Consider the following 17,287-nt stretch of genomic DNA (forward strand, 5'->3'; position numbering starts at 1 on the left):
CCTCCGTTGAATGTATGCTTTTGGAATCTGATAAAGCCTCTGATTAACCTCAGAGCAGAGTGCTTCACAGAGTTCATGAGGCCCTGATCAGTCCCTAAATGTGAATGATATAAGTAAACACATATACACAAAGTGCGACTGAGACAAACACCGTCAAATGCAATTGCAAAACAGTCAGTCGGCCGTCTATCATTTATGTTGACAATGTTACTGGATATACTGATTATATTTCTTTCCACTAAGACAAAACATAGCTGCAGAACTTACTTAGGGAAAGCAGATGTACTTCACAGAACTCTGGTTGCAAGGCAGGTGGCTTGGACTAGCTTGGTCTTGGACTGTGTGGGAGCAGCTTGCCCACATCACCTAGAGTGGCATCAGGTAAACTAGTTCATAGTCCCCATGTCTCTGTTATACCCCAAAACAGACAGTGAAACCCATTGTCCAAAAGATCACACAACCCCCCAAAACAGTCCTGCTGACTAGGCACCAGCTCTTCCAATGCATGAGGCCAGAAGGGACACTTCACATTTAAATTGGGACACTGGCTTAACATTTGCATTTTTATCCTTGATATGACTTTTCATGAGCTTTATATAATAAGTAGCATTAAATTATTTAAAAATTTGTCTGTAACAATTAAGTGATTATTTTCCTGAAAATGTATGACAGTCAAATGTATTCTGATAGTCAGCAAACTCTGTAATTGTTGCCTATCTATAGATAGCAGGCTTTATTTCCTTGTATTTATAGTCCTGCTTAGGTAGCTAGTGTGTATTTAATTTTTTAAAATAGCAACATTTAGGAATACATGTTATAAATCATCTCTATGAAGCTTGAGGGATTTTCTTTGGAGAATGTAAAAATAAAAGATTTTCCTATAAATGGCTACTTGAAAGGTCAAAATAAGTATGTGAGGCCCAGGAAGGCACAGTTGTAAGTGATCATGGTTGTGTTTAGAGTGCCGTGGAGTGGCAGCCCGTGACAACTCTGACTTTTCTCTCCCACAGTTCTCACCATTTCATGCCTCTGTGCTGGCCTCTTGTTCCTATGATTTCACTGTAAGGTACAGAGATTGTTTTAAATCATTTTGTGTGCAATACCTCATAGCATTTGTATGTGTGACTTTGCTGAGACTTAAGGGATTGTTTTACTAACAATATGTACCGTTCCTACCTTTAACTCTTCTTTCCTCCTAACTGGTAACTTGGAAGCCACACCCTTCTGTCCTTTGTGCTTGACTGGTTGTCCTTGTCTGTGTGAGGACACCAAGTGTTGAGCCTACATTGTCTCATTGCGTTAGCTACCCAGAGCTCTCCTTCTCAGAGTCTGGTCTGGCAAAATGTCTATGACTTTTTTTGTGTAATGTTTTCTTCTGGCAGAACAGATTTGAAGTGATGTCTTAAGAGGAGATACATGTCTCTGACTTGCTTTTCTGGAGTGAGTCCATGTAAGAATGCAGACAATTGGGGAATAAACTCACAGAACAGCCAGGTTGCGGCTGAGGGTGACTTTGGACTCCTGATGCTCCTACTCTCCCTCCCTAACACTGGGATTGAAGGCATATCCAGCCACGTTTTGTTTTTACAATACTGTGTATACAGTAAGGAATGACAGGAGTGTTTTTAGTCTGCAGTGGTACTGGAGTTTTTAGAAGACAGCTCTCAGGAGTGGAAAACTTGTAGCTTGCCGTCCACCCAGACATTTCCAGGCTGGGATGCGGAGCTGTAGGTTATCTGCTGGCCATAAGAGTTTCGTGTATTAATTTATTGGTGATCAAGTGTGCAAGAGTGAATACACTAAGTGGAGATGAGTGTGAAGAGAGCTGAGCAGGATGTATTTTTATAGACAATGTTGGTGGGACCACAGTGCTCTCCACCAAAAGCAGGGGCAAAACCCAGAGCAGTGTGCCACAGAAGCTGCTAGGAAAGGGTGGCGGAGTGCGTCCGGTTCCCCAGCTGTGCTGAGCGGGTGTGGAGGAGACAGAGGGTCTTCTGTGCACACTCTTACCGCTGTGTGACTCAGAGGCCAGATGATCTGGACGGTGGCTTTCCAAAGTTTTCTGCTTCTGAACTGATCACTTGTAGATGGTTGTAGGATACCGTTAGTATTTTAACGTTAATTCCACTTCCCCAAGAAGTGCTGTCTAGTCACGTCTCAGGACTTCATCAGAACTTTCCCGTTTTAATTAGTAAAACAAAGACGAGAGCCGGTGATTGGGCAGGGGAAGGGAGGTGGAGAGAGGGTCAGAGGTCAGAGGACAAGGGAGGACCAAGAGTTAGTTCCAAGATGGCCATTGGGAAGGATGAACTGGATCCAGGTGGGCTTTATTGGTGTTAGGTAGCTATAAACATTTTAAGGATTTTATAGGTCATTTATCTCATATGGAAGGGTAGTTTGTATCTTTGTCCATTTGATGTAATCTTACTGTGTAGAGGGTTTGTGGGTTGAGAATTTGATATATAAACCTATATGAAAAGCTCTCAGGCCTTAGAGTCATGTTTATGCTGGGCAGGGTGGTAATTTTACCCGGGTTGAAGAGAGTCGTGTGCGGAGTGAGATGGGGGCGGCGCCCTCGGAGTGAGACCTCGGGTCGAGATAAGCCTTTTCCCTTTTTAATAATTACTGCAACATTCACTTTACCGGCTGAGGCTGCATGCTGATCTTTTGCTGACCTTGTTACTGTCCATTATGTTGGAACTGATGATGTGTGGTACTTTAGTATGTAAAATGTCGTATTTAAGTATGTGTACCTCATATCTAACAGGAGCTATAAGTCTTACTTGTACAGTACATCATGTTTGAGTAAGTAATACAAATTCTAAAGTGAATCTATAATCTCATATTGTAGACTATTTGCTGCTTGTTTTGGTGCCTTAAAATTTGTTATTACATTTATTCATTTATACTTGGGGGAGGATATGGATGCAGAGGTTAGAAGCCGCTTGGGGTTCCTAGGAAGACCAAGGGGTCAAACTCAGGTCAGCTCATCAGGCTTGGCAGCAAGAGTCATCTCAGCAGCTCTGCCTTGTTGTGAATTACTGAATAAAGCTGAAGTTGAGTAAAGCCTTAGGATCTTATTTTAACAGTGGTTGAGCTCCCTTTAGTGAATAAACAGTGTTTTTCATAGAGATGTGCCTTGACTTACGCTGGTTCTGCTTAAGACTTTGATTATGTATGAAAGCAATGGGTCTTCAACAAAAACTGTAATTTGCATTTTGATCTTTCCCTGGGCTAGCAGTATGATCTAATACTGTTTTTAAAAATACTGTCTTTTTAAAAACTTAATTAAAAATTAATTTTAGCAGCAATCATTTTTTAATTAAAAATTTCTTAAATTAAAATATTTTTATTTTAATTTAAATAAATTTAAATCACCACTACCTCCTGGTGATAAAGACTTGTTTAACTTACCGTTGTGATGGGTTTGCCAGGTTGTTATCCCATTGTGATGTCATCTCTTTACACTGATTCTACATTTCACTCAAGATAACACCAAGTCTAAAGAACTGATAACAGGACTGGTGGGATGGCTCAGCAGGTAACACTTCCACCGAGCCTGATGCCCTGAGTCCTGCCTCTGGGACCAGAGGGTAGAGTGAGAAACCTGTCCTTTGACCTCTTCTCACAAGCCATTCCCAACAAATAAATTAATTAATATGAAGTGAAATGTTTCATAGTGCATTCTTGTGCTCTATGCGTGTTAGCATGGCAGACTGCAGCACGTTACCTTTTCCCATAATACTCTACTCTGCATGTTACCATCGAAGACTGCAGCACGTTACCTTTTCCCATAATACTCTGCTCTGCATGTTACCATCGAAGATTGCAGCACGTTACCTTTTCCCATAATACTCTACTCTGCATGTTACCATCGAAGATTGCAGCACGTTACCTTTTCCCATAATACTCTGCTAGGCTAGTTCCTTATCCTGCTAAGCCATGTTTGCTGTGCTAACAATGTATAAATGTGGTTTGAGTTGCAAGTGCTTATTTTTTGTTTCATACCGAATATATCAGACATCTCATTAATAAATTGAGCAAATTAAATGTGTAGTATGTGTGGCAACCTTAAAAAAGCTATTCAGTAATAATTGTTATTAGAAAGATCAATATGCTGCCTTTTATGTTGTAGCAAATATGTTTCAAGTAGTACAGATAAAATTTTCATAGTTGATAAAGCTAAAAATGATCATTTTAGCTTCAGTTAACACTTCAGAGTCTTGATATTTTTCATAGATATTGTAACCTTTATAATGTTTTTATACGTGGCCGTTGGTAGTAACAAAGCAACCCAGAACCTAATTTTTTAAGATACATATTTTGGCAAGAAGAATATGGTAAGAATTTAATGCTATTGATACCAAACTGCGTGTGTCCATGTTCTACATGAAGTCTCTCTTAACCTAGCTGTACCAATGTTTCAAGTCTATTCAGTTACAAAATTATATGGATGGTGTGAATGGTTCACATTGTGTCTACCTACAGTCCAAAGCTGAGACAGTACAGGAAGTTCCTGGGGCTAAGAAATGGTAAGGCCCTAGCAACCCTCTTACTCCAGTGAGGTCCTACTTCAAGACCCACCCGGTGTTAGGGTCCAAATGTTCAAACATAGGCACCTACAGGGGACAGTTTACATCCAGACCATGGCAGGGAGTGTTAAAAAGGAAGACTGGAGAATCCTCTCAGTTTTGTTGGTTTAGCAAGGGATGCATACAGGTAGAGAACCATTAAAGACACTCATTAGAGTCATTAGGGCCAGCATTGGATGCCTCAACGGAGGCAGGGTGCGTACTGTTACTAGCCCTGTCAACTCGAGCAAGTTACCTGCAAACTGTGTGGCTCGTATTCTATTGGTAAAGCAGAGATGCTTGAGCACACAGCATGAGATTGTTGTGATGACCCAGTGAGCAGATACACAAATGCTGGCACACTGGGTGCTAAGTGTCCTGTTATTGTCTGCCGTAAAGGCGGAATTGGCGGTAACTGAAGACCTTGTCTTTGGAATCTTCTAGGATGAAGTAGTCACTTTTATTTTAGAGCAAGAAAAGCAGTCAGCCTGCACTTGGCCTTTGTTGCTCTCTTCCTCTTTGAGTTGGGAGAGAAGTGAAACTAGGGGCAGGAAGGCACCGGGACGAGACCTGTTCCTCCACATCCCTTACTCGTTAGAGAAATTTGGGAGCATTCTCTGGGCTGGACATATCTGAATGCTTCGAATATGTGGACCTTTTAGTCAGTTGACTGGAAGTGAAAGGCTGCCCTTCTACTTGCTAGCCATGGGTAAATGGAGATGGTGCCTCCTTTGAGGATGTTCAGAGGTTTCAGTGAAGTAGCACCCAAAATGGTCTTGGCTCATAATTAGTGTCTGAAAAATAGCAGATGCTCTAAAATAGATGCTAATTGTAATGTTTTCCTTTTAAAAATGAAAGTACTTCAGGGAGACTTGAGGTGTTAATCATTCTTGCTTTACCTAGCATTACATTAATAAGATAATTATGTTGCTCAAAGCCACTGAGGAGCTGTGTGAGTAGGAATTCGTATTGCCCTGTGAAGGTGAGGTAGAAGTGAACCGAGCAGAACAGGCCACCGCAGCTGTGGATATGGGCAGCGTGTTGTTCATATCCACAGCTAAGTGACCCTGTCTGTGTGTCATAGTTTGTACTTAGTAATATTTATCGCATATTTAATATTTATTTGTGTATTTAAACTACATACTCAGTTATTTAATCAAGTTACTTTAATCTCTTGTGTCATGTATCTCATTTAGCCTTTTTTCCTACATAATTTCTATGACATTTAAATGTAATTAAATAGAAGTGTTCACATCTTTTCTGGCACTATAAGATATTCAATACATTTTAGTTTTCTTTTTAAAATTTTGTACTTAGGTACTATTTCACAATAAATTATATCTAATATTTATGATTAAAATTTATAAAACCTAGAAAAATCACAGACAATGCAAAATGTCTAAAATGTATTTTTAAGTGATTTAGCAAAAGTATTATAATACATGTATGTAAAGAAGGAAGCTAAGAAAATATTGTAAATTTTTAATGGTGAAATAGAAGAAGGATATCTGGTATTATTTCAGTCTTTGAATTTTTGCATGTTTGCATGGATTGATAATTTCAAAATAAAATTGTCATGAAATAGTAAAATATTTAGTCATGCTAAATATGATACTAAAATGTTTCTTAGTAAGGCCTTTTAATGGTGTGACTTGATATTTAATTTGAAGTAAGATAAGGATCAGTTATTTTATTGCAAAGTAGGAGGATGATTTTTAATTGGATTTTGCTAACTTAGAGTCTGGACAAATGGATTGTCAATAAAATACCTTCATCACTGTCACATTTCCCCATGGGATCTGCCTGTCTCGTGTCTTAGCTCTGCTGGGGTTGATGAGCTTTTGATCCGTGTGCTTATTAACAGAGATTTCCACAGGCAGATCCTTCTTCTTCTTCCCCTTCCCCTAAAAAAAGGTCAGCCAAAGTAAACATATAGTACAGCTGGGTATGTACTTTGTCTCACAAGCCTTCATTTCCATGGTACCTAGCCCCTTCCCCACAGAAAGGTCAGTGAGAGTAAACAGACAACAGAATGGCTGAGCTGCAGCCACGCAGCCTCTCATCACTGTCTTTTAAGACAGTCTCTGTTCCTCTGCGGCTTTCTTCCTGTGCCCAATGGTATGATGCTAATTGTTAACCTTTTCAAGACCTGCAACCGAATTAGTAAAATGAATGATCAAAGATGCATCCAAAAGCTACACCTTTGAAATATATTAAACACAAGCATCTTTGTCAGCCAGGCATATTTTTGTATGCTGCTGCACAGTTTGAAAATATCTCTGATATTAGGAGGGTATCTCAGTGTAGTTGTCTTTGGCTTTCTTTTTAAGAAGGGTATTTGTTCCCATATTTGTTTAATTCTTTCAAGGACACTTAATTTCAAATTGTTTTATGTTAACAGAGCACATCATTTGGTCCCAGGATAGAACTTGTGTATTTCATTGTTTGTCTCTATCCACTGGGGTCTGCTAAATTGATGTTTACAAATGTAAGTAAAATTACATTACATGGGAAATTATGACAACTTTGGTTATTCTAACTATAAAAGCTCAAAAACATAATTTCACTTTAGATATGTTTGAAGTAGGCATTAAAAACCTGAATTTAATGCATCCTGCTCGAATGAGAAACTGTTTTTAAGAAGAAATTGGTCTATTTTGATGAGTAGAATAGCCTGAAACCCTTGGGGAAGTTGTCCTGGGGTCCCCATCAATAAGTGGGTCACATGTAGATATTTTCAGTTTGTTTTTCAATTAGTAACATGTAAATGCTGTAAATTGTTAACTGTTTCCCAGATGACACGTGTAAATCCTGTATCAGTTACTGCTATATTGGAGAGATCTTTTCATGAAGGGAACTATAACTTTGTAAGTTAAATGCCATGTTAAAACAATCAAAATAATTTCCCACAAACTGAGAGAACATTCATTAGTTAAAGAAGAACTTGTGAGGCTTACTGATTTTAAGTACAGAACATTTTCAGAATTCTTCAGTGAAACAGTTTTCTGTAAGAATCCACCGGAGTGCTCTGTCGTGGAGTCTAACGCGTGGAGAATGGGTGGAGAGGGGGTGGGGCTGAAGCCTTGGTTCAGTGCAGTGTGAAGCTGCTTTGAACTCTGAACTGTGCTGATTAGTTCCAGGGCAAAAGTTACCGATTTTGACAGCTAATTTGCATTATATTTTTGAGAATTCTATTTTGTTGTGTGTTTCTTTTTTCTTAAGGAGATGTTGGGAGTAAAAGGCGTATCTGAAAATCAAAGATGGTTCAGTAAATTCTGAGTGTATTATTTAGGAAGGGAGAGTAGTAAAGTCAGAAGCAACAATGAGAAGATTCTGAGAGTGACTACCAAGAACCAGGCTGTGGAGAGCTGCACTGGAGACTGCGCTCCCTTAGGGACCGCGTCTGTGGTTACACTTTTTAAGAGCTACTGAGGGAGTTGAGCAGAAAACCTTGGTCTTTCCTCCTGTTCGCTATTTGCACAAGAGTGAGCCTGTTGACTCAGATCAGCTGGGTTCTACAAGTCAGCTGGTCATCGTTTAATATGCTCCAAAAACTCAGGGGTAAATAGTTCACAGTTGAGGTCTATCCTGAAATTCCTGCCTAGAGTGTGGATTCAGTTAATGGAACGGATTAACGGATTATACCGAGCGTATAAACAATGATTTTATCTGTTTTTATTTTACACTCAACAGTTTCTTTTCTTTTTATTGTTTAGGCATGCATGTGTCTGCATGTGCACATGTGTGTAAAACAGAAACCCTTTGCAGTTAGTTTAAAGGGGAGACGTTTCTCAGGGAGGAACTGAGCTTTACCCTGGGTGCACACTGCTGCTTTCAGCGCCTCCTGGGGGCTGGTTCCTTTCTTCTCATCACACTTTCATGCCTGTCACAAGAAAAGGAGCAGCGTTGTTGGTCTGCTTTTTCTGTGTTTCTCTCTCCATCTGTCTGGCTCCTCATGTCTCTTTCCTTATCCTCTGACCGTCTCCTATCTCTGTGCCCAGTGCCTGCTGAGTAGGAAGTTAAGGTAGGAGAGGGACTGGCTATAAGCTCTACAGTCTGCCACCAAACAGCCCTGGTGGATGAATTCATGGACATTCAGCTTCAGAATGAGGACATTAACTGTTTCGTGTGCTATAGCTAAGAAGCAGTCAGAGCACAGCTGGGCAGTGGTTGTAAATTTAATGGGTTTTACTATTTAGACATGATGCTTTAAAGCACACTCGCTGGAGAGTAGCATCTACTTGTCTTCTGCAAAGTTCTCATTAGCTCTGGGTTCCACTGTCCCATGGTAATTACCACTCAAATGTGCATAGGCTGTTCTTAAGACATTATTGATGAAGATACTGATAGTGATACTATTTCATAAGTGGGCCCATGACGTCACCATGAGCCTTTCTGTTGGATTTTATGTACCATTAAGCAATGAACTTCTTTTGTTACCACAGGCATGTCCAATTTCTTGAAATTCACTTGAAAAATAAAATTTTTCCTTTTTTTTTTACTAAAACATTTATTTAAACTTGGATTGCAAAAAGGTTTCATGACCCTTTGTGCTAGTAAACAATGAGCTTCATTGGAGTATTCCCCTTACCGCCTCTTGTTGAGATGGGTGTTCTTTAGACATCATCCTGTGTGCCTGTGGACCGTAGCCATGAGCGCTCCCAGAGCCAGCCTGCCATCAACCTAATGGTTTTCTCTCATTCATCACGGGCTCTAGGCTCGATGCTTGCTATGATGAATTCAAGCTTGCCTCTTGAAAATATTGATCTGATTAAGGTTTTAATTGAAATATTATAATTAATTCATCTTGACAGAGAAGCTAAGTCTAGAATTTTTATTATTTCACCCTGAATATTTGTAAGCAGGGAGTCACTTCTGAATGTTTGTAAAAGTCATCTTCCAAAACTGTCCAGTAGTTTCCCAGAATTAACCATTAATTTGTTTTATATTATCAGACAATTAGAGCTTTTCAGTTTTAAACTTAATTTTTGTTACAGTTATTAGCTCCAGAATCAAAACAAAACAAAACAAAACAAAAAAAAAACCCAAATAGCTTTCCATTTGTGCAAATCAACAAGCATTAGATACTGATAAATATGGATGAATCTTAGCTCTTTGTAAAATTGTTTTACTAGGCTATGATTTTTATTTTTAAGCTCCTCTAAGACTGGTAAGAATTAAACAGTGGGCTCATGATGTCATTGTGAGTCTTAGTGTTGGATTTTATGTGCCATTAAACAATTGACTTCTTTTGTAACCACAGGCCTGTCCAGTTTCTTGAAATTCACTGCAAAAAAAAAAAAAAAAAAAAAAAAAAAAAAACAGTGTTTGGTGTCAGAAGGAGCTGAGCAGTTAGCTGAGCTGATGCCAGTTAGGAAGAGACAGTGCAGCAGCCAAGAGGACCAACTGTCATGGAAGTTCACATTTATGTTGGCTCATCATTTCCTTAGGGTGTTGGCTTTGAATGTAAGTTATTTGACTAATGGAGTTTTGGCATGGGCTTTAGCGTATGGAATTTTCTATGTTGGAGAAGGTAGGGAACTGAGTTGGTGCAAGCCTGTTAGAACCCCCAGAGTGTTCATCAAAGCCAGCGGAGAATCACAGATGGTGCCTGCACACGATCTCCAGCTTCCGTGAGTGAGCGCAGAGGCAGTGGGCGCATGGTGTCAGTAGACTACTTTTGAAGCTGCTGCTTGCTCAGCAGGCATGGTGCGCAGGATTGCAAGATTTTCTCTAGCCTCGTCCCTAAGCTGAGAAACAGACTTATACATCTGTATGTACCAAAAACAGATTTGTGCGTGTTCACCAGTGTGCGTGCACATGTGTCTTGAGACGCATGTTCTCAGTGGAACCTGGTTCTCTGAAATAGGTTAGCATGGCTGCCATTGAGCCCCCTGTCTTTATCCCCTTGGGGGATGGGTTGCAAGCACACACCACCATACCATGTCTGTCTGTTTACATGGGTACTGGGGATAGAACTCAGGTCCTTATGTTTGTATGGCAGACACAAGAATGATGAAGCTACCTCCCCAGACCCTCAAAAGCAAGTTTACAAAACAACATGAAAGCAGCATCCACTGTGTTGCATGAGCAATCTTGCTGACGATAAAATGGACACTCAGTCTTGGGTCATTCTTATTGTTTATTACTGGGAAGAAGGAGTTGACATTGTAAACATTGCTTTCTGTTAATAATGTATGAGAAAGCAGCCTGAGGGGAAGATAATTCACATGAACTAACAGTTACTTGACCTCTGGGACTCTGTCTCTAACATATTTGTCCCTCTGCAGAGTTTTGCTGGAGTCACGAGTGTGAATAAATTCTCACCTGGGGCAGTGATTCCCACAGGACTGTCCTAGGACATCCGCCAACCAGCGCGTAGGACCCGTTTCTTCCAAAACTTCTTGGGCAATTCCAGAACTTTTGAATTTGTTTGTAGTGAGTCCTCCAGGTGATTCTGATGCGAGTTTAAGTTTGAAAACTAAGAATCAGTGGTTCAGTTGTTGGGTAATGGCCTCTACAACCGGGACTCAGACATTGAATCTTTTTACATTTCTTCTCAGTTGATTTCAGTGTAGCCAGGGTTAAGAACCACTGCACTATTAACTTCGTAAGCTTTTTCTTTCTGCCTGAAAGTGCTATTGGTCTACGTGGAGAATATTAACTCTGTGTCTGTTGAAATCTACTTAAGAAGCATTGCTTTAGATGGTGGGCTCAGCTCACAGGGCACCAGCGTTTCCTGAGATCAGCTTTCCCAGGCCTGCCTCCCAGTTGGAATTTTCAGGCACAGATTTGAGGGATCTGTTTGTTTTGTTTTGTTTTCTGGATGAGTCCATGGTCCTTTATTTAGGGATCTGTGTGTGAGGCTGGCTTTCGTTTTCTGGCACACGCTCAGTGCGGTCATTTACTTTTCCATCCACACCTGGGCATTCTCTGGTGGGCTTCGGAGCAGACACTTTGTTTTCTCAGTGCTAGGGATTAAACCCAGGGCCTTTCCCATGCTAGTCTAGCGCTCTCACTGAACCACATGTCCAGCCCATGTCAGACACCCTTATACATGTGAAAATACAAAGAATAAGACTCTGTCCCTCAATTCAAGGGGCTTAGAGGCCACCGGAGGAGGACAGACTGTAAATTAATCCACAGAACTGGAAACATGAGCTCATTCTGAGTTTCTTTGTTCATTAATCTTCCCACTTATTCAACTTAAATACATCTCCAACCCATTGCGTCTTTCATCACTGCTCCCCCCAAATGAACCCTGCACGGTGAGTTCAGTGTCAGCCTAGGCTCGAGAGACGGCCAGACCATTGGCTTCTCATACACCACCTTTCTTGTCCCTGAATCAGAAAAAAGTGACATTTTCTGCTCTTTGTTCTAGAGACTTAGCAACACAAGTGGAGGAGGCTATGGTGGTGACATGTATTTCAAACTGTGAAAACACAGCCCCACCTGACACTCTCGCAACACACTGAAAATAGCCAAAGCAGGCAGAGTTGTGAATAGATGGCTAACTCATAGGGAAAGGATGGGTTTAAGAGTGCTTTAAAGTTTTTGCTAAATTCACCTGTTGCCTAAACTTCAAGTGTTACTGTAGATATTTCAGATTATATCTCAGTAAAACCAAGTAGCTTCTGCTTAATCCTTAAAATAATGTTGATGTTCTATGTGTACTTGCCTTGTTAAAGAACAATGGAGTCAGAAGGCAAAAAGTACCTTGTAATGTGATCTCCAATTTAAATGAAAAATGTTCTATAGTTCTGTCATATTTTAATCTTTGGAGTCTTGTCCAGTATTTACTTCCCATCAGGGAGCTTAAATAGTCGGTGATTTTATCAGCCAAGAGACAAAAGGGCACCAAGTGGTACATACACTGCTCTAAAACAAACGTTTCACTGGAAAACAATGTGCCTTATCTGCCCAGCTAATGGTGTCTCTGGGCGGCTTCTACCAGAAAAGAACAGCCTCAGCTCTGCTGTGGTGAGTCCGGAAGGTAGCAAGGAAGAGCCAGCTGCTGCCTTCATTGTACAGTAAGGAACCCAGAGACTGCCACTGATAACTCACTTCTGCTGGTGGGCTGAGTGGAGTGGAGTGTAACCGTTCTGCTGAGTCAGAGGCACTGAAGGACGTGGTACAAGTGTGTCTTCTGTCATAAAAACTGTACAATTTGAAGAGAAATTATAGTCTGCTGGCACACTGCCTAGTTTGTTCAGTTAACTTAGCTTATGTGATTCACCACATTTAGTAATGTTTTAAAAACACACTTTAGTACAGAAGTGAGGTATAGCATAGCATACCTGTCATCCTAGCACTTAGGAGGCTAAGGCAGGAAGATCAGGAGCTTAAGACCAGCATATTCAGTTCAAGGCTATCCTGAGCTACATGAGACTTTGTCTCAAAAAACTGAAGGGAAACAAAAACCTGGCAGAGAAAAGAAATGAGAAGCTATAGTTCTCATTCCACTGTTGGCCACTGTCCCGTTTGCTCTTGAATTACAGTCTCTCCTTCATCTTCACCTCAGGATTTCTCATGTGTGCTTCTGGGATGCTTTGGTGATGGCAGCTTGCTTTGGTGTTTCTACTTTGAGGCTTTTAGTTTTTAAAATTGTAGGGACTTTTAACATGAATTTTGAGTTTTGTTTTTTTTTTAATAAGCTCACACAAATACTTGATTGATGTCTTGGTGGCAGTGACTAGGTTGGAGCTCCGAGGCCTTTGGGCTCATTTGGTTGCACACTGAGCACATTCAAATGGACTTTTAACACTATTATTATTTTTATGTGGATAGTTTATGTCGGTACATTTCAAATGTTATCCCCTTTCCAGGTTCCTTCTCCTTGCTTCTATAAGGATGCTCCCCCTTCCACCCACCCATTCCCACCTCAACACCCTGGCATTCTCCTACACTGGGGAAACCTTCTCAGGACCAAGGGCTTCTCCTCCTATGATGCCAGACAGTGCCATCTTCTGATACATATGCGGCTGGAGCTATGGACTTTCAAAGTCCCCCCCCCCCCCCCCGTGCTGCACACGAGTGTCCTTGTCTCAGGCCTTTTCATCATGACGCCCACTCTTGTTCTCATGGCGCGTTGCCTTACCTGACTCACAACAGCAATAACAGAAACTGTATTCTTGGATCCTGTTGCTCCATTATCCACTCTCTCGAAATGAACCTAAGTCCACAGTGAAATCTAAGAGCCGATTATGTCAGCTGACCACTAAAGATTCTTTGGATGTGCCATTGACTGACAAGTGGCAGCTGTTGGCACATCTCTGTACTGAAGGGTCTCAGTAACATTTTTCATTATATAAACAATCTTCGCAAAAGAGTTTGCTTCTGAGTGAGCAGTGAGCAGTGTGCTTACGGATGCACGTCCAGGGCCTGCTGATGTGTTTCTTTCCTGGGCTGCTAGAAAGCTTAGCATCTTCAAGCTCCTTCCTGTCAAGCACATATGACTTTATGGGGTGTATTGTTATTTATTAATCTCATTGAAGGGAGGTTACTTCCTTCCTACCTTTAACTTTCTCTTAATTCATTTTTGTCATACTAAATGCATATTTTAAAAACCATTATGAGTGGTTGGAACATTTTAGATACATATGCAAAATCATCTGATTATCGTCTCAAATAATGCAAATCAGCGTATAACTAGTTTTAGAAACAAAGCTGTACAATTACAAGTTTACTTTTGCTTATATAAACATCATTAAGATTCAGAAAATTTGGTTTTGGTACCATTCACTGTTTAGAAACAAGTATGCAAAAACAAGAAAACTACCATTAGCATTTCTGAGAAGGTCTTTGGCTTGTATCCTCAATTTATTTTGAAAAGATAAAATTTCAAAAGCAAAAATCCTCTCCCTAAATATTCTGTAGCTCTCAGTAATCAGATAAATGAGCTATTTGTTTAGTATCTCTCTGCTACCCACACAGGAGATCATCCATAGCAACAGTCCCTTTCAAAACTTAATAAGGCCAGCACTGTGTTTATTAGGGAAATAATACCACCAGGTTAAACAAACCGTGACTGTTGGTTCTGTGTGTTTGCTCTCTTTCAGAGAGGCCAGCCCAGCCTCCAGCATGTTCCACATTGTACATCATTAGAAAAGCTGAATTACGAGATGATTCCTAGGACTCTGAATGTGCTATTTTGTAGTGTGTTTAGAATAAATACAAAGATGTTAAGCAGACAAAGCTTTAGAAAGCTCAAGTACTCATTTATGTATTGAAAAAAGAGAAACATTTTCTGAACAACAGAAATCAGAGCTGTATTATGGTAAATATTGTCATTCTCAGTTTATAAAAAGAAGTGGAATATAAAATAATGTCTTGACTCTGAAAATGACATTGATGGGGAATCTCTAAGAAAGACTGTGCCTGAAAAGAGAGGTTCAGAATTTACAGGGATATTCAGAAGAGAACGGATTCATTTTAAAGAATTTGAATTCCTGTTGAAATGTAAATTAAACCTAAGTGCTTTTCATATCACTTGTTTAGAAATGAAATAGAATTTAAAAATCACAAAATTGTAAGAGTTCATCTAATCCAATATTCTTGTTTTCCAGACACGATTGCTTTGGGAAACACCTAGGAAAAAAAGCACTGTTCCTCATCCCAAATGCCCTTCAGAGTTTAACAATTTCTTTTCTGAACAAAAACTTTCTAAGCTTTCATTTTGTAAGCTGTCAAAATGAGAACACTGTAATTTTTTTAAACTTGGCAGATTAATACTTCTATTTTGTTCTTCGATCTAATAGAATGGGGTTTTATGCAAATCAGTGGTGCGACGGGCATTTATCAGTTAGTGGAGCCTGTTGTGACAAAATCTTTTCTATGTTTTAACACTTGTGTTTTCTTTTCTCCCCTCCCTCTTTTCATTGTCACAGATTCTGGAATTTTTCAAAGCCTGATCCACTTCTGGAAACAGTGGAGCATCACACAGAGTTTACTTGTGGCTTAGACCTAAGTCTCCAGAGCCCCACTGAGGTACTGGGTACATTTTCACGGTTTCTCCACTTGCACAGTTAGTAGCCAGCTCTGACATGGAGCCTGTGGCCCTTAGGGGACCCGCGCAGCTAACCTGACCTCTGCATGCGAATGACCATGAGAGCCTGAGCGTGCAGGGACCGAGGAGAAAGCAGAGTGGCTCAGGTCCCTTTCAGGTCTGTCCTGTGTGTCGTTGATCATCCACGTAGTGAGTGTGGGGAGGGAAGGTTTGAGTTCTCTACCTAAGGCAGGAGGAAGAGGAAAGGGGCACATTCTGTCCCCAGAGCTTGGCAGCAGCCTGGAGCCTATAGTCCCCCTATCAGCACAAGGCATCAAGACAGCTGACAGATTCTCTCCCCCCCCCCCCTCTCTCTCTCTCCCTCTCTCTCGACTGTCTCCTCATCCCCACACCCCAGGCCCAATGGGAGGCCTCAAACAGAACAGAGCAGGAGAAATTTTCTGTTTTAGTCAATAAACTAACATTTCCTCTTCTGTCCTCTTGAGAACTTGAGTTTTTTTTCAGAGTTCATTAAAAGGCTGTTTTAGTGTTGCAGATTGTTAGGTCAGGTCGGAAACACATGTGTTGGGTAAGGTGCTCGACCACGCAGACTGAAAGTATAAACAAGACATGCTAATACATGGGATTCTAGGCTGATTAGACTTCTGCTTCTATATTCGATTTTAGAGGTTAAAAAGAAAATCCAGTTTCCACTGCTGTAACTACAACCTGAATAACCACACAGCCTTATTTTACTTTAGGGATTTAACAACACAGTTCTGTTTAAAATAGTTCCAGTAAGCTTTTGAATATTCACATTATCAGTAAAATAATTGTTTTAAACTGGCTTAATAACCTATCAAAAAAGAAAACAGAGGAGAATTGTCTTTAGTGTAAATATATTGTGCCTAAAATGACCTAGCTCTCCTTTTCTGAGAGACACTGGTCATTGGTAGTGGAAGAGAAGGTCGTCTCTGTTACTTACTAGCCTAAGTGTGAAAAGGCTGTAATATACCGTCGAGACACAGGTAGTAGTACCAAAGGGTCAGACACAAATGTACAATGAGAATCCACTGATACATAACTTCACTACCTGTTCTTTGTGAGATGCCTTCCAGAACTCAGGTGCCATCCTCTGTAAATCCTCTGTGTCCCTGCTTGTGATGGTTCTTCATGCCAGCCTGAAAAATATCCAGTTTCCTAGATCTCCTATAGACCGGGGTTATTAAAACTGACCAATCAGAGGTATATTACTCAACTAGAACACACGTCCTTAAACAATAGGAGATTTTATTGCAAGGCCATTTATTTGGAGCCTGGCAGTTGATGTATGTCGATAACATTTGATTAACCAAATTCCATTTGTACTAAGGAAGTGTATTATTGAGAGCATCTAGGAGTAGAGAAGCAGGGACTCTTTAATATGTGCCAGACAGGAAGCCACAGAAATGGGACTCCTTCCTCTCATACGTTCCTTCAGCATTCATACGTAGAACCTGTGGAGGTACTGATTGGAGACATTTGAGGATTAAAAATAAACATGTCTCCTGCCATTATAAAGAAGTTAGTCTGTTAAATCAGATCATTGGGTGACTGTGATAAGTCTGGGAAGGGAATATAATCAGAATGGGTATTTGACTTGAGATCCAGAGGAACTGAGGCTTATCTTAGATCTGGTTGAGTGAGCAGATACGAGGACACGAAAAAGAGAATAAGTCACTGGCAATGATAA

General features: G+C 40.4%; 1 protein-coding gene across 1 annotated transcript in view; it reads left to right on the top strand.

Annotated features, from left to right (window-relative positions):
- The window catches only part of PEX7 (peroxisomal biogenesis factor 7), a 51,625-nt gene that overhangs the window by 22,054 nt on the left and 12,284 nt on the right, over nucleotides 1–17,287 (top strand). Inside the window, exons 8-9 of the mRNA XM_080941567.1 lie at nucleotides 1,011–1,066; nucleotides 15,458–15,557. Coding sequence (XP_080797693.1) covers nucleotides 1,011–1,066; nucleotides 15,458–15,557 — 156 coding nt within the window. The remainder of the gene's footprint in view (nucleotides 1–1,010; nucleotides 1,067–15,457; nucleotides 15,558–17,287) is intronic.

This window comes from Micromys minutus (assembly GCF_963924665.1).
Source record: "Micromys minutus genome assembly, chromosome: 30".
Lineage (NCBI taxonomy): Eukaryota > Metazoa > Chordata > Mammalia > Rodentia > Muridae > Micromys > Micromys minutus.